Raw genomic sequence first — 18953 nt, 5'->3', positions numbered from 1 at the left:
TATTAAACTTTTATGACAGCCCCTCGTGACATCACTACTCTCCACAGCACAATCGAATAGTTTGGCTTCAAACGCGTGCATTAATAAAAGACTGTTTACACAAAGTGAGGCATCTTAGCTTCCGATTATTTGATTTACAGTTTGATGGCGTACTGGGGACTAGTGCGTAGGTTTCTTCTTCAGCTCTGTACCTGTAGCTAGACTGAGGAGTACAGATGGAAAAAACGTCGAAACTTGAGGTAGAAGAATCAAAGTGGGTAAAGCGTGCTGTTTTACATGCTATAATCTCAATTCATGGTTGTAACTTTTGGATTTTAACCGAAAATTTTTCATCCTCTAACTACTAGCTAGTCATTCATCGTCAAACGATACCGTAAGTAATAATACAAACTGTATTCAAACAAAATTTTCTGAATGAAAACCGGCCGCTCTTTTTTTTCTCATTGTATTACGTGAATTCAGCCTGTCCTTCATACAGCCATGTAGAAGCATGTAAAACAGAAGAAACAATTCGGTTGAGAATGATACAGAAGGTAATGAATGGGAAAGTGTCAGTACTCATTGCGCTTCACTCCAGTTCTCATCGACCTGTTCATAAAAATCAAGTGACACAACGTGGTTGAGATGTGAGAAGGATCAAGATCTGGTCACATCTGAAAACATGTCACGGGCGAAAGCGCACCCATTTAGAATGAAAATATATATTAGCACACCTGTAGATAACATTACTGTACAAAAAGCTGAAGAGCATAATTTTGGGTTTTCGTTGCTGTTTCCATCAATTTCAACACTCAAGGAAAGGGACAGGAAGTTATAACAGAAGAGAGTAAATAATTTAGCAGATCATGAAGCAATAATCAATCTTTGCTTCGTAATGTTGAAGCTCTAGCGTACTGATGGACAGACGTGTAAGTTAACTGGCACTATACTTGGTTGCAAGTTTCGCAGCATTGGTTTATTTTAGCCAGTAGTGATAGATACTCTTAATTAGGACCAAAATACTGGAATTAATTCATATACGTAGAAGCATCACGACAGTACTGCGATGGGGCTGGATGGTGTGCCTGCGTCACATGGAGAAGAAAAACATGCGGCTGAGATAAAACGAGCTATCTACGTTAATTAAAAGATTATAACTATGCAGAAGAACATGCCCACGGGGCATCATAGGGACCCAGAAATTTCCAAGAACTGACACTGCTGTTGCATACTGTTATTCCAGTCGAAATAAAGGAAGGAAGGAATAATGCTCTTTAGTATGTCTTGTCCATCAGTCAGATAATATACAGCTTCAAGCTCATATGGCTTACGAAGCTGTACGAGCCTTCCAGACTCTGGCAACTGAAGGTGACCTTACTGAAATAATTGCCATAAGTAACAACTGATTCAAGATTACTGAGATGGATTAGAGTGGGAAACTATTTATTTGCCGCCACAGTTGTAAATAAGTGGCAGTAAATAAGACTGTAAAAATCATTTACGACAGTATTGATATGATTTAAAAGACGTATGAATATTTGGTGAGCACTATACCCACACGATCGTGACATGATTATTTGTGGAATATAATGTGTGAACATAGTTGCTAAGACAGTACAAGGTAAACAATACACTGAGTGGACGAAGCTGCTAAGAAACGAATAATGCAATGAGTGGACGAAGTTTCTAAGGCAACACGAACTTAATCCAATTCACAATAGTTGAGATATTCAGTTTCATATTTATATTTCTATATTTTTGAGACTCGTCGAATTGTAAAATGAAATACATTCGATTTTTAATTAACTTTTGACAAAAGAGACACATGTTAGATGAAAATACTTTACTTAAGATAATCATTCCTACTGTTGGACAATAATGAGATATATATCAGTTCTGGCCAGGAAACAATTATTTTAAATAAAATTTTAGTCACTGTAAGTGTCAGATCTCAGCCACTGTCTCCATCGTCTCGTTTACAAGCACGCAACTCACTGTCAGGCATTTATTTCTTATGTACTGTGATTAGCTTCAACACTAGGCCACACAGACAGTATCGAATATCCATATGATACGATAAAATAACACTGAATAGAAATCTTATTCAAGTGAATCGAAAGTGTTCCATGCTAAAACTATTGTGTTTATATGCAAAAATCTGTTATTTTTTCAACGAGTTCCCGTTCCCAATAATTTATTTCACTAGGTCTCACGGAAAATTTGATACCTTGTTTGTAGAAAGAAGTAGTGGATGACTGATGTGTACAGCTATGGCATTTTAAATCTCTGGAGATGAAATGTAATTGCGCTTTTAATAAACATTTTATTTTTCTGACTTACATATATAAACGCTTAATGACTTTCTCTTGCAAAATTGTATGCCTTATCCTTACATTTTCTTTTTAGTTACTGAATATTCCGTTGGGTGTCTCTTATGGGGACATATGATTACTGCAGTAATTACTCGAGCAGTGTCCTGTATGGTAAGGTTACAAGAATTTTTCAGTGTCGCACTTTATTTCAGCAATACAATATTTTGGAGAGAGACAAGACAGTTGCAGAGACTTTGCTACTCGATAATTCTGCCTTCTGCCAAGCACTTCTTGACTCAAAATACACTCAATTTCCTTTTGCCTCAGCTGTGATATTTACAGACGGTAATGATCACAGGTATTTTCTCCCACTGTTTCTTATAAGTGTCATTCTTCCACGACGATCTTCTCTTGCACCTCCTCCACTTCTGTCGGTTTCACTTCCTCGTCAAATATCTTCAAGTCCTTCACGAGGTACCACACACCAGCGTCAAACAGCGTCCCAATAGCTACGAAACCTATCGAAGAAATAATAGGTTAGTATCAGCGTAAATTTGTCTTCTGAGCTAGGTTTATTCATTTTCAAACAAAATATACAACGTAGGAAGTACCTCTAGACTTATTTAACACAGGAATTTCCCAAATATAGTTTAAGTTCCTTGTACGTATGAGGGCTAAAACTATTTTCTCGAATCCTCACTCATGGAGAGATAACATTACCTTTCCTCTCGAGCTTAGTGTACTGTTGGGTATGAACCAGTAGCGTAGTTCATTTTATTATCCCCACGATGTACTGAACTTTGACAGGATGGAGTCTATGTTTGAGAGAAGACATCTACTAGTTATCACACTATCAAATCAAACACCAAGGCGATAATTAAACAGTAACACCTCGTTTCAAAAACATTCTCCTAGGTGTGAGGTCACTTCGTGATTTACAATAAAATGGCATTAGTTCCATGAGACTTCTAGCAGTATTTGGTTACTGTCGTATGTGTACCATATATGTGTACGACTGGATCCGTAAAGACGTTGTTAATGACAAGGTCTTCTTGGCAGCCCGCTGGATGATTGCTTGTCAGGATCCACGAGGAGAACGGACTCTATACAGGGTGAAAATCAGTAACACCGACAAATTGCAGGGACGGATGGCTGACTGGAAATGGAGGAAAAAAGTTCTACGAATATTTGTCACGGAACAAAGGACAGAGCCGCATAGCATCCACGTCACAACATATGTTCCATGGGATTACAGATGACAGGGATAGTAGCGTTTGTCATGCAGGATACACATAACCGTACTTTGGCTTTTACCATGTTGGCGGGCCACTTGCCTAGAGCTAGGTTTCGTCTCAGTATCCTGTAGAACATTGTCCTCCAAATCTGATGTACGCACAGTCCGCCACCTCCACGGAAGTTCGTCTGTCTGAAAGGACCCATGATAATATAAACACCGCAGAAAGGGCTTGAAATGTTGGGTGATGTGCTTGGCGTCTGCGAGGGTACTTGTTTTGCATGACCATACACAAACACCATCTCGGCTTGTTCCCAGCACGCATCTCCACCGGTTTCATCTGCATGGCCACACACAAACACCATCTCGGCTTGTTCCCAGCACGAATACCGGAACATTCTGCTAATTACAGTACGCTGCGTCAGTCACACAGAATGCAAGTAAAACACGGCATGTTGTCAGAGGAACTGTCATTCGTCAGCGCTGTCTACTGTGGCAACGGTGCATTTCCGGTCACATGTTTATAGGATCTTTTTTCCTCCGTTTCCAGTGAGGAATCCGCCCCTGCAGTTTGCCTGTTTTATTAATGCTCACCCTGTGTAATCCATCGATGGAGTGTTTAATTTATTCTCTGTTAGTTGAGCCGTGAATCAGCCGTAAGCTGGTACAGTAGCGTGTTTCTGCTGATGCAATTCGCAGTGGCATATGGAAGTTGTGAGTAGTTATCATTGTTCCTAATGTGGTGTACCACGCTAGGTATTACAGCAACGCGGCAGTATGAGGAGAAAGCAGACAACACCTCTGTCTAACGTACTTCCATCCAGAGAAGGAATTGCAGTGTCATACAGAAGCGCGTGCTTGCATGCGTATGTGTGTGTGTGTGTGAGTATTTGTGTGGTTGTGAGTATATATATATATATATATATATATATATATATATATATATATATGTATATATGTGTGTGTGTGTGTGTGTGTGTGTGTGTGCGTGCATTCAAAGTATATTCTGAGCTCCACAGATTAAATCATCTAATTTTTAACACCAAATTGCAGATACTAAATCAGTATTAGGAATCACCTCTCTGATCCTGCAATGTGTCTTTCGACTGGAAACACAGAACTATCCACAGCTCATAAGTGTTCGCCGTCACTATCTCGCAGTACGCAGCCTTTCACACTTTTAAAGACAGCTTGGGGAATGGCAGCCCATTCTTCATGGAGTGCAGCACTGAGGAGAGCTATCGATGTCGGTCGGTGAGGCCTGACATGAAGTCGACTCTGTGCAGGCCAGTCCATTACAGGGATGTTATTGGTTGTTTTGGGGAAGGAGACCAGACAGCGAGATCATCGGCCTCATCGGATTAGGGAAGGACGGGGAAGGAAGTCGGCCGTGCCCTTTGAAAGGAACCATCCCGGCATTTGCCTGGAGCGATTTAGGGAAATCACGGAAAACCTAAAACAGGATGGCCGGACGCGGGATTGAACCGTCGTCCTCCCGAATGCGAGTCCAGTGTCTAACCACTGCGCCACCTCGCTCGGTTCAGGGATGTTATTGTCGTGTAACCACTCCGCCACAGCCCGTGCATTATAAACAGGTATTCGATCGTGATGAAAGATGCAATCGCCATCCCCGAATTGCTCTTCAACAGTGGGAAGCAACAAGGTGCTTTAAACATCAGTGTAGGTCTGTGCTGTGATAGTGCCACGCTAAACAACAAGGGGTGCAAGCACCCTCCGTGAAAAACACGACCACACCACAACACCACCGCCTCCGAATTTTGCTGTTGGCACTACACACGCTGGCAATGGCGTTCACCGGGCAGTCGCCTTATCCACACACTGCCATCGGATCGCCACATTGTGTACCGTGATTTGTCACTCCACACAACGTTTTCCAATGTTCAATCGTCCAATGTTTACGCTCATTACACCAAGCGAAACGTAGTTTGGCATTTACCGGCCTGATGTGTGGTTTATGAACAGTCGCTCGGCCGTGAAATCCAAGTTTTATCACCTCCCGCCTAAGTGTCATAGTACTTGCAGTGGATCGTGATGCAGTTTGGAATTCTTGAGTGATGGTCTGGATAGATGTCTGGCTATTACACATTACGACTCTCTTCAGGTGTCGGCGGTCTCTGTCAGTCAACGGACTAGGTCGGCATGTACGTTTTTATGCTGTACGTGTCGCTTCACGTTTCCACTTCTTCATCACATCGGAAACAGTGGACCTAGGGATATTTAGGAGTGTGGAAATCTCGCGTACAGACGTATGACACAAGTGACACCCAATCACCTGATCACATTCAAAGTCCGTGAATCCGCGGAGCGCCCCATTCTGCTCTCTCACGATGTCTAATGACTACCGAAGTCGCTGATACGGAGTACCTGGCAGTAGGTGGCAGTACAATGCACCTAATATGAAAAACGTATGTTTTTGGTGATGTGCGGATATATATATATATATATATATATATATATATATATATATATATATAGGGAAAATGTAGCCTCATTTAATCATCTAATAATCCAATTGACAGTTGCTAGGCTCTTCGTCTAAGTTCCAGACACTTAGAAACTTACCTTTCTTAATAACTAACAATAATAGTAGTAATGATAATAGTAACAGTAATAATAATAACTGTTTGTCTGAAAGTGCTGTTTATGATGCTCCCACATACAAAATATGCAGGCCGAAAATAAGTAAAAGAATCGTCGAATCTTTACAGTGCTTCGGTATTCGTAGGGATACTCTATATTAGTAACAAGAGTATAAACAGATATTTCTTTTCGATGTCTACTGTTTCGGTATCCACATCAACTTCTCAATAGATTTTTAGACTACTAAGGCAAGAAACAATAAAGTACCGGCTTTGAAAGTATCAGATGATGCGCAGAAAAGTATTTAATAGCAAAAATACTCGTATTTGTTACAGTTGTATTAACTGCACTTCAAAATATCGCTATTAAACATTTGCAACAAATTTTATGGCAATTAAAGAGCTTGTAATTTCTATGTAGTATACTGGACAGGTCAGCGCAGTAGTAAAGAGTAAATGCACATGCGGCCTCTAACTAACTTACCATATTTCAGGTACATAAAGCAGGTTACATACGTTCTTTTTTTGTGTAAACTCAGAAAATTTGGTGGATATTTCGTATGTATTTGAATTACATTCAGTTACTAGAAAGCAGTAATAATGAGTGTTGTTTGTTACGTTCTGTTTTGGAATACGGTTTAAATAATTCGGAGTATGAAGACAAGGTGAACTGAACTTATTGTATGACTGATACATTCCTAGACTTCGTGAGCATCGATTAAAGAAAATACGTATTTAGAATCGAGTTCCATGTGTGAAAGCAGTTACTAAAATGAAAATATTTATTCTGCAATATGTTCTTCTGGTGAGTTTATATAAACGTACCCACAAAAGATTTTGATTTTAGGAAAATGTGTTAAAATGTTTTCGATCGCAAGAAGCGCAGGTGACGACTCATCAGATGTACCTATTTCTATTTTTAGCGAAATTTGTAAGTTCTCTGAAATAAATGACTGTGGCAAGTGCTAAACAACCAGGCAAGAATTTATTTTCTCTACAAAGAACTCGTCTTGTTCAAGACAGGACCACATTCACTCGACAAATAAACTGGACTTCTGGCTAAAAACATTAAAAGTATTAATTTTAGGCGATGTGTGGTAAGAGTCGTAGCCCAAGCAGACACGAGGTTTCATTATAAATATGTTTGCATTGCTGCAACATAAAATCTATGTCAGGGCCCTTATTTTTCTTTGTACTTAGAATATTAGAACCTTACTGCAGATTTTTATTTCATACAAAACTGGCATAATTCGCATATTTTGCCCTGCATTCTAGATTAGTACTTGTCTACTATACAAAACATTGAAAATTCAGTAAAGGACAATCGGTGCCTTGCGATACGGCTGCTATCGATACTTTAATTGCAACTTTTTCAAAGTGTGTCAATATCGATAGGGAATATTGCACCTGAGCGAACTGCGCTACGTCTCAGTTGCAGAGTGCCATTGTGCTAACTACGTGAATGATTGCGACTTACCTGCAGCCGTGAAGTTGAGCGTGTACCTCAGTGTCTCTCCGTTGTACAGCCAGCAATTGCCCGTACCCGAACACGTCTTACCCCATACCAGGCATGTAGAGTCTGCAACAACGACACAGTTTTTCATCCAAGATCGTTAACAAATATTTCTATATTTGAATATAAAAGAATTCACATGCACATCGATCTGTAAACAACGAATCAATTTTTAGCGAATTTAAGAGTATGAGTCAGCAATGCTCTTCGAATATGACAACGAGAGAGAGAGTGTGTGAATATCCTGTCGAGGTTTATCTCAACAGTTCCTCCTAGGTTTTACTCGTAGATGACAGTCAAGGGCGCAGAAAGTGTTGCGGTTTATTGCTGTTAGACATTTTTCGTTAGATGGCGAGACGTTTAGTTGAGAGTGGACATTTGGTGTGACAGCAACTCTGAACGGGAACACAAGAGCGTATATTTCGGCAGAACTGCCATTTTCAAATCTGAGAGTTTAGATGGTAGCACGAAATAACGTGCGTGTATGCTGCCTATTCGTCCTTGTTACGCTACGAGTGACGGAGGGCGTGACAAACTCTGTATGTCTGATTTACAGCTGACAGTTGCTGCGTATGACAGACTGCACACGCAGATTAAGAAACGAAGTGTGAACTAAAGAAGACCGGAGAAGAACGTTATATCACACCTTTATTTAATCTTTCCCCAGTGGTGTTGCAGAGTCGCGTTAGTGTCGAAAATTGATTGTTAATCTGTGTCTCCATGCTGGTGGCTTCGCTCACAGTATATCTAGGATGAACTATTTTGTCCACTCATTACGTTTTACATCTATTCATTTTAAATCACTATAATACAAGTTTTGAGCTGTACATTAAAGGACAGGAAATCTGAACACGCAATGAACAACCTGATATCTTCTCTCAAAGACCGCTTTTTCTGTCTCTGTTTTCGATAACTGAAACGGCGTGACAGACACGTCTTCGGCCTGGAATCTCATTGACTGGAGTGGAATTGTCTTCAATGATGAGACCCGCTTTGAAATGAGCCCCTATGACCTTCACCTACCTTCATAGATGACGGAAGGTTAGAAGTTACTCCGCATGATGAAAGCAGTACAGTACTGCTCCCAGAAGGGGTTGAATGCGTCAGAAGTGTGAGAGCTATTCCCAACAATACTAACGCACACAAATAAATCATCAACGGGTGTGCTTCATGACCCACTGGTAATGCATGTGGGCCTGTTAGTAGAGAATGATAAAAACGACACCCCGCTTGTACACAAGTATCAAAGTGAGGAATAACAGCTAATACAGACTGACCTTTTAGAAAGTAAATTCTTCCAGGCTAAGATCAATCGATACAAGAACGAACTGAGTAATGTGATGTCGGAATGTGCTTCGGTGCCGTCAGAAACATCGGCTGCTGTTACAGAAGATTTACAAAGAGTGCTGGGCGAAAGACGAACTCCTCTCTCCTATAGAATTTACAAGACTCTTGAAAGCTACTACGCATTCTAAAACTGTCCTGTCAGTGGAAAAAAGGACATACATAAACTGCAGAATGAAAGCTATCAAAACAAACCGAAATTGAAACTGTTTCGTGCCTTGGAAACAGAAAGGTCATCATGCCAGAAATCTAGTGCATTCAGATCATCCTGTAAAGATCCCACGCCGAAACATATTGTATTTTGCACCTTGTACGAGAAAAAAATATAGATTTAGGTTTTGTTCGGGAGCCATACTGTACAAAAATAAAATATCTAGAATTATGCGGAAGTACCGAACTCTCAGTGCAGGAAACGAAAGGGAACTCGCCGCTGTTAACAATTATCAACAGAGGAGTAGACGCATTAGTGTTAACCAGTATTGATACTAGTGTACTATGGTGGTAGGAAAAGCAACTGTATACTTACGATTCTATTCAGTTAGCATTTACTTCTATATGGCAAAGAATATACCATCTGATTTAGGAAAGTTTGATAAAATTTTGTCTATTAAGAACGAGGTTGCTATTTTAATTGCCACCGACAGTAATCCAAGGTTGAGTCTGCAGCATGCAGTAAGCGACAACAGAGGTAGAAATACGGAACAGTACTAAGAAGACACAGTCACTTACATGCTTGATTATTTTGCACCATCAGACGAGGAAACAGCAGATAGTGAGCACTATAAAAAAATACGACGACAGACACAGAATCTATCAAATGACGGAACAAGAAGGTCTTGAAATAATAAAAGTAACGAATCCAACTAAGAGCCCTGGCGAAAACGAAATCAGCAGGAAAGATTCCTTCGAATGTTCCGACTTGTTTTAGAGTATGTAACGATAGTGTACAGCATTTGTTTAGAATCATAGTTCTTTCCCTAACTAGTGGAAGAAAGACAAAATAATACCAATAGCAAAACCTACAAAGAAGTATAGTATAAAAATTACTAAATATCGCCATCAGACTCCTGTATACGGAGGAAAAATTGCTGGAAAACTGTCAATAAACAGATGTATGCACTATGTTTCTTCACAGGACTTTCTTCACAACAACCAATATTTGTTCACTCCGCATAAAAGCACTGTAGAGGCTTTAGAAGCTGCAAAAATTTTTTTCAGACCGTCTGGTGCTTGGCCGATATGTATTAATGGTAAGCATGGAGGTACGAGAGGTCTTCGATGCCGCTTGGTAGCCTTATATTCTCATTGCTCTACGGAAATTGCAGTTTTCCTGAAATTTGCACAATTTAGTTAAACGTTATTTTGACGAGCTAATGCCATTTCAGCCTGTCAACAACGTCAAGAGTGAGAGGTAAATAACGGAAGGGTGCTCAAAAGGCTTCTGTAGTGCACCAAGATTCTGGAACGTACAACATACCGTATTGTTAAAAATAAATTACACAACACAAACGATCTCCTCGGCTGACGATTTGGTGATACTGGCAAAAGGAAGCAGCGACTAGGCACCTGAGAGCGCTTCTAATATTGAATTACGAAAAGTCGAAGAATGGGATGAAAATACAAATTTATTTCAGTGGGCAGGAATCGAAAGCACACCACTGGCCATTAAAATTGCTACAAAAAGAAGAAATGCAGATGATAAACGGGTATTCATCTGACAAATATATTATACTAGAACTGACATGTGATTACGTTTTCACGCAATTTGGGTGCATAGATCCTGAGAAATCAGTACCCAGAATAACTACCTCTGGCCGTAATAACGGCTTTGATACGCCTGGGCATTGAGTCAAACAGAGCTTGGGTGGCGTGTATAGGTACAGGTACAGATTCAACACGATACCACAGTTTATCAAGAGTAGTGACTGGCGTATTGTGACGAACCAGTTGCTCGGCCGCCGTTGACCAGACGTTTTCAGTTGGTGAGAGATCTGGAGAATGTGCTGGTCAGGGCAGCAGTCGAACATTTTCTGTATCCAGAAAGGCCCGTACGGGATCTGCAACATGCGATCGTGCATTATCCTGCTGAAATTTAGGGTTTCGCAGGGATCGAATGAAGGGTAGAGCCACAGTTCGTAAGACATCTGAAATGTAGCGTCCACTGTTCAAAGTGCCGTCAATGCGAACAAGAGGTGACCGAGACGTGTAACCAATGGCACCCCATACCATCACGCCGGGTTATACGCCAGTATGGCGATGACGAATACACGCTTCCAATGTGCGTTCACCGCGATGTCGCCAAACACGGATGCGACCATCATGATGCTGCAAGCAGAACCTGGATTCATCCGAAAAAATGACGTTTTGTCATTCGTGCACCCAGGTTCGTCGTTGAGTACACCATCGCAGGCGCTCCTGTCTGTGATGCAGCGTCAGGGGTAACCGCAGCCATGGTCCCCGAGCTGATAGTCCACGCTGCAGCAAACGTCGTCGAACTGTTCGTGCAGGTGGTTGTTGTCTTGCAAACGTCCCGATCTGTTGACTCAGGGTTCGAGACGTGGCTGCACGATCCGTTAGAGGCATTGAGATCCTGCACGGCGTTCCGTATTACCCTCCTGAACCTACCGATTCCATATTCTGCTAACAGTCATTGGATCTCGACCAACGCGACCAACAGTGTCGCGGTACGATAAACCGCAATCGAGACAGAGCTACAATCCGACCTCTATCAAAGTCGGAAACGTGATGGTACGCATTTCTCCTCCTTACAAGAGGCATCACAACAACGTTTCACCAGGCAACGACGGTCAACTGCTGTTTGTGTATGAGAAATCGGTTGGAAACTTTCCTCATGTCAGCACGTTGTAGGTGTCGCCACCGGCGCCAACCTCGTGTGAATGCTCTGGAAAGCTAATCATTTGCATATCGCAGCATCTTCTCCCTGTCGGTTAAATTTCGCGTCTGTAGCACGTCACCTTCGCGGTGTAGCAATTTTAATGGCCAGTAGTGTAATACTAATAACAAGAAAAAGATAAAGGAGCAAAACAAAAGTTAGCGTTTTCTTGAACAAAAAAGAATTGGACAAGTTGATTTTCTAAAGTATCGTGGAATAACTACTGCCGTTAATTTCAGAATCCCTGACACACACACACACACAGTAGTAATGAGAGGATAAAGACTAATTAAGTTGTGCAATAAATTTCAGCTAGTAGTAGCAAATAAACTGTTCAAACATTTCAAGAGGAGGAACTATACGTAGAAAACACCGGGAGGTCCGGGAAGATTCCAGCTGGATTACATCTTGTTCAAACAGTAATCGTGAAACCAAATATTGGAATGTAAGGTGTATCCAGAGGCATATGTAGAATCAGATTAAAATTTAATAATGGTGAAGAATAGACTAAAATGTAAGAGAGTGGTTCGGAAGGTTCGGTGTGGATAGAAATGGGATGTAGAAGTACTGAGAAATGATGAAACACATTTAACTTTCGCTGAAGACGTGGATACTGCGACAACAAATACCACAGTACGCTGTTCAATTGAAGAGAACCGGAAATCTCTAAAAAATGTAATGTTGGGAAGACAAACATAAATACTAGGAAGCTAACTGCGAAGAAACCTTGGGTAACAGATAAAATATTTCAATTGATCGACGAGAGGAGGAAGTGCAAAAATGTTTAGGGAAACACTGAAATACGGCAACATAAATCGCTCAGAAATTAAATAAATAAAAAGTACAAAGAAGCCACGGGGATAAGGCTGCAGGACGAATTTGAAGAAATCGAAAAAGAAATGGTTGTCAGAAGGAATGACTCAGCATATAGAGAAGTCAAAACAATTCTACTGTCAAACGCAGAGCAGAGAGCGGATACATGGAAAGAGTACATTGAAGACCTCTGTGAGGGGATGAATACTTGTCTGAGGACGTGATAGAAGAAGAAATTGGAGTCGATATGGAAGATATAGCGGATCAAGTGTTAGAACCAGAATTTAAAAGAGCTTTGGTAGACTTGAGATGAAATAAGACAGAAGGTACAGATTGCACCTCACCGGAATTTCTAAAATCGTTGGCGGAAGTGGTAACCAAACGACTATTCGAGTTGATGTGTTGAATCTATGAGACTGGCGATACAGAATCAGACTTTTGGTATAGTAATGAAATGAAACACCTGCAGCCGTCATTTAGATGTTATTTTATTATATGACAACCAGTTTCGGTGACTCATACACCATCTTCAGGTCTGTATTCGTAAACAGTAATGATACCATCAACCACGCAAATACGAAAGACAGATTAAAAACAGAATAATAATCAAGGACAATACTCTATAAGCGAATTTACAGTAATCACTTGACAAAATGAAAATGTCGTGTGTGACTAGAGCCTCCCGTCGGGTAGACCGTTCGCCGTGTGTGTGTAAGATTTGACGCCACTTCGGCGACTTGCGCGTCGATGGGGATGAAATGGTGATATCTAGGACAACACAACATCCAGCCCCTGAGCGCATAAAATCTCCGACCCAACCGGGAATCGAACCCGGGCACGTTACTTTTTTTAATCTCATTTTGTTCGTTTTTGTTCGTTGTATCTGCTCGGGGCGGACGTCGCAAGACACCCGTTTCAGTTCGTCGTTGATCCATTAACTCAGTTTTTTTTATTGAGAGGGCAGCCAACCCTCTGGCCGAACACGCTGAGTTACCGTGCCGGCATTCTATCCACTGCACCAACTGTACAGCACAGCCCTTAGGCTTGACATTCTGTCGCGCTGACCACTCAGCTACCGGAGGCGGACAGCATTTGATAAAAATCAACAGATACATCGATCGATTGCCTCATATTTAAAAGAGAATTATATCATAACGAATTTCCACTATATAATATTTCATGGTTATAAATTTGTAAGGTAGGTGATACACTAAACTGAAAAATCCTGATGTAACCTACCTATCTACTAAAATGGGTGTAGAAAATAATAGATATATGAAAGAAGCTAGAACATCAGAACTTAGTGATACCACACAGGATATAAGACGAGATTAGTGCTGGACTTGAACTTCTCTCCACTGAGAGATGCGCTTGAAAAACTGTAATTCGTTACAATGACAACTACGTTGTAATTCCTACATTTAGATATCATTTTTTCGAGGAAGCTGAAAGCTATTAATTTAGAGATACGTATGCCATTTATAGTAAGGGAAACTAAATTACCTGATTTTTATTTGTGTGAAATAACGTGTTCAGCAGTGAAAAACATGCATTTGTGGTGCCAGTTGAAGGTCGTATGTGGTACCCTGCAAAGCGACACCATGATTACCTGCGGCGCCCATCAGCCTTGAGTGTTGCCGTCCTATAAGGGGTTCCCCGTATGCACCTCTATCAACGTGCCGGCAGTGGTGTAACAGAGTTCATTTTGGTAGTCGTATATTTGACTGTGAATTGTGTGTTATAGTGTACTGCATTAGTACCTTTAAGTAAATCCTCCTGAAAAGAAAGATCGAGTTCCCATTTTTCTGACGTGCTTTTCGGCTTCGAACTTCACAGAAACACGATCTCTATTTCGTTAAGGAGTGTCGAATTTGACACGTATCTCTAACCACAACAAACACATTATTTTGTTTTCCGTGGTTCCGACTTTCCAATGCGCGAATGAAATTTTTTCTCTATGCTTCCGATTTTCCAGTGTGCGAGTGGTAGTGAGTGCGACATATTAAGAAAAAACGATTTATACAGCATTCTAGAACTTTGTATAGCGTCAGTATATGAAAACACTTTTTTTACGGAATCGTTAGGTAAGTGCTAGTTCACACCAAATAACGAAGTATCGGTTCCTGCTGATGTGTGTTCAACTGTGCAAGTTACCTGTAGTTCACTTTCAAATGTCTACGCGCAAACATTAACTATTTGCTTCTGTGATACACTATCACCACTGCATTCGTTTACTTGGATGAAAATATTTTAGTTGCCTTTTGTAACTTAATTTAGTTTACAGGTGAAACCCAGCATTTTTCAGATTTTGATTCAATGCAAGTAAGAAACAGCGATCTCATTTTGCTACTGCAATCGTGTACGCACAATGTCTTGATAATACAGCAGTTCTCAGCGTACATTCAGCCACCTTCAGTAACGGCCTGGTGCAAATTGTATTCAAATATTTGTGACGTGGCATATAGTATACCACAGAAATGACGATGGGTAATGTAGGCCTGAAATCCTATCAAGATATTATATAAATACGCCGCCTCTAATGACAATAGAAGTCCATAAATAATTCGTTCATCTGCGTTTTAGTCTTCCGGATTTCTCGCTGTTGTTGTCATTTCCCGATGGAACTTGGTCTTATGAAGTGTTAATGCAAATGTTCTATGTAGCATTTATCTACTTCTTATGATTATCGTCCTATTCACATTTACGTCTTATGTATGGCAGTTATAATTTAAGCATTTATCTACTTCTTATGATTATCATCCTATTCACATTTACGTCTCATGTATGGCAGTTATAATTTAAGCATTTATCTACTTCTTATGATTGTCGTCCTATTCACATTTGTCTCATGTATGGCAGTTGTAATTTAAGAGTATTTGATTTACTGTGAATTTCATGTGGCTGTGAATTGAGTGTGCTATTTCATACACTTTCAATTACTGCAGTTACGTGCTATCATGGAAGCGGAAATATAAGTGAAAATGTATTGTGTTTGTCATTGCAGAAATATGCATTTGTTAACTGGATTACACACAACTTAACAAAGAAAAAGAAAACTCAATATTCTTCTCTACAGAGCGAAGTTTCGCTTCTGCTTGTCTGTAGCTGTAAGTTTTCTAAGCGAATAATGTTTACATGAAGGCAGTGATTTTAGGACAGGACCATTATCACCTTTTTCACATCTCCACGATTTCTCTTAGTCATTCGATAGGTCATTCGTAAACTGTGTCAACTGAAGAAGGATGACTTAGTTTTTAGTGAAAATTATGACTTCAGGAAACAAGAAAATTACTTAAAGATAGATAATTTTTTTTGTTAAAAGTAATATTTTTTAATCACTGTAAACGGCATGAAGTATTTAAGCGCTGTGGTATGTTAGTTTCGAGCAGGCTAAAGATTACGTTGAGTAAGCTGAATATTCTGTTGCTCTCTCAACACTGGTCTTACTGTACTCAAACTTTGATCTCCCTCTACAATATGTAACCCACATACTTCCCTACGTTATATAAATTGACCAGTCTTCGATGTCTCAGGATGTGTCCAATCAAACGGTCTCTTCCTGTGTTTAAGTTGTGCCATAAATTTCTTTTCTCTTAAATTCGCCTGAATGTCTCAGAATCAATTAACCGATCTATCCAGCTAATCTACCGCATTATAATGTGGCAACATACTGTAAAATTTTCTATTCTCTTCTTGTCTGAACTATTTACCGTCTATGTTTCACTTCCTGACACATGAATTTATACTTGACGTTAGAAAATTTCTCTTTTGTTGTTAGTCTGCATTTTATATCATCTCTTATTCGGCCATTGCCAAATATTTTTCGGCTCCAAATAGCAAACCTCACTGACTACTTTCAGTGTCTCATTTCCTAACATAATTCTCTCGGCATAATCTGATTTACTTCGACTACATTGCGTTATACTTGTTTTAGTTTATCTTCTCAAGATACTAGCCACCCCGTTAAACTGACCCTCCAAGTTCTTTGCCATCTGTGACAGAGCTAGAATGTCATCGACAAACCTGAAAGAATGTTTTTTTTTTATTCCTGATTTTTAACTTCCTTTCCAATTTTCTCCTTGATTTCCTTCAGTATTTGCTCAATGTATAAACTGAATAACATCGGGGATAGGCTACAACCTTGTCTCACTCCCTTCTCAATTGCTGCTTCCTCCTCGAGTTGTCGGTTTTCATAATTGCGTTCTTGTTTCCGCAAAAGCTGTAGATAACCTTTCTCTACCCGTACTTTTTCCTTGCTACATTCAGAGTGTATTCCAGTCAAATCATCAAAACATTTCTCTAAATGTGTAGAGCTGGGCTCTCTTCACTCTACCTTTTAACAACCTCGTAGGGCTACTATTGCCCCGTCTTTGTGTGTCCATCTTTGGAGAAGATGATGGTTGCGACGTTGGCTGGTCAATTTGACTTAAACAGCCTTCAGCTATAAATGATGAACTGTTTATTGAGCTACCGGTTTTAATATTACATTACGACTTCATCAGGCCCCTGTACAAACAATGTAATCAAGCGTAATAATCAAAAATAATAAAAAGGTCAATAATCTGATGATGATGGGACAAGTGAATATTGCCAATGGGTCATGCCCAAAAGGTATATAAGAACTTATAAGAATATATATGATCAACAAAATTCAGTTCAAGCAAGGTATCTCACCAATGCGGATGTCATAATTAGTAATATTTAAGTGGAACCCATGTAACATAATTAAAAGTAATAGGAATCAAGTATACATGGTACCCATGCCATATAAAAAGTATAGAATAACAAGGATCAACACATATCAGTTGAAAGTTCACAGACGGTAACTGACAAGTTTCAAACAATATAGGGTGTTTCATTTCAGTAATAATAAAATAATATGAAACGGACTGCCAGAGGTGACTTTAACTAACTTCCAATACGTAAAATACCCGAGTAGCATGTGAAAGATAAATATGACGTTCACAAATAAAATCATAACTACATAATACTATATTCATTAAGTGAATAAACCATGTGTGGGCATGTAGGCACTAGATCAAGTTAAAATTGTTTACACATGAAGTGACAACTTGATGTTGTACCTACCTACCCACCCATGCCTTATTTACTTCATGAATATACTCTTTACCTAGTTATGATTTTATTCGTGATTTGTCTTTTACATGTTCCTTAGGTATTTTAAATAGCGGAAGTTCGGTACGTTTAACTCTGGCAGACTGTTTCAGGTTATTTTATTATTACGGAAGTGAAAGACCATACATTGTTTCAGATTTGTCATTTACTGTCCCTTAACTTCCAATACATTTGGGTTGATTGTCGTTATTCAATAATTTCTATCTGGTTTGGGTATAATATATACTTTTTCTCTATTACTTTGAATTATTTTATACGGACTCAACTTTAATATTACTGATTATTACGTCCGCATTGGTGAGACACCCGGCTTAAATTGAATTTTGGCAATTACTTTCTTTTAACCTGCCTATTACATTAAGTTATTCTTATGTGTCCATTGAATGACCCGTCGACAATACTTACTTGCCCCAAACTATCGTTCGTTCATCAGATAACACACATCAAATTACACACGTTACACAAATGCACGCTGGAAACACGGTCTTGGTGATTAACGACCTCAGCATTTCACAGTGCCATTGCATTACCAATGCTCCAAAATTTTATATAAGGGAAAAGTGAAAATTTTCTTTTCTCTTCATTATGGTTGATAGTTAGAGCCCAAATAGCAAAATTAATCCACTACAAATGGATCAAATGGCTCTGAGCACTGTGGGACTTAACGTCTGAGGTCGTCAGTCCACTAGAACTCAGAACTACTTAAACCTAACAAACCTAAGGACATTACACACATCCATGCCCGAGGCAGGATTACAACCTGCGACCGTAGAGGTCACGCAGTTCCAGACTGAAGCGCCTAGAACCGCTCGGCCACTCCGGCCGTCCTATTTATATTATTTTTTATACAGCGCCTGATGACAATGTAATGCATCATCGGAACCGGTAGCTTAAAAAAAGTTTAAAATTCACGACTGTAGGTGTACTGCTGTTTACTATTGCCTCTCGTGTCCCTAAATTTCTGCAGAATCCGAAATGAAATTCATCAATTCTGGCTTCTATCAGGCTTTCCATTCGTCTGAAAATAATTCGTGAATATTGTGAAACTCAAACCGGAGAAGAATGCCGAAACAGGATTTAGTGGAATGATATAAACGTGGAGAAGAGTCTGTTACGAATGATTTGGTTC

At 39.8% G+C, this 18953-nt stretch overlaps 1 protein-coding gene across 1 annotated transcript in view; it reads right to left on the bottom strand.

Moving 5' to 3' along the window:
• Window positions 1-1916: 1916 nt before the first annotated feature.
• Window positions 1917-18953, bottom strand: part of LOC124617794 (solute carrier organic anion transporter family member 74D-like) — a 107200-nt gene continuing 90163 nt past the window's right edge. Inside the window, exons 10-11 of the mRNA XM_047145294.1 lie at window positions 7603-7704; window positions 1917-2809 (exon numbers count right to left, since the gene is read on the bottom strand). Of these exons, the coding sequence (XP_047001250.1) occupies window positions 2679-2809; window positions 7603-7704 (233 nt within the window). The 3' untranslated portion in view covers window positions 1917-2678. The remainder of the gene's footprint in view (window positions 2810-7602; window positions 7705-18953) is intronic.

Source organism: Schistocerca americana, chromosome 1, assembly GCF_021461395.2.
Source record: "Schistocerca americana isolate TAMUIC-IGC-003095 chromosome 1, iqSchAmer2.1, whole genome shotgun sequence".
Lineage (NCBI taxonomy): Eukaryota > Metazoa > Arthropoda > Insecta > Orthoptera > Acrididae > Schistocerca > Schistocerca americana.
Note: the sequence above shows the minus strand (reverse complement) of the source record. Positions and strands in the feature narration are given on the sequence as shown.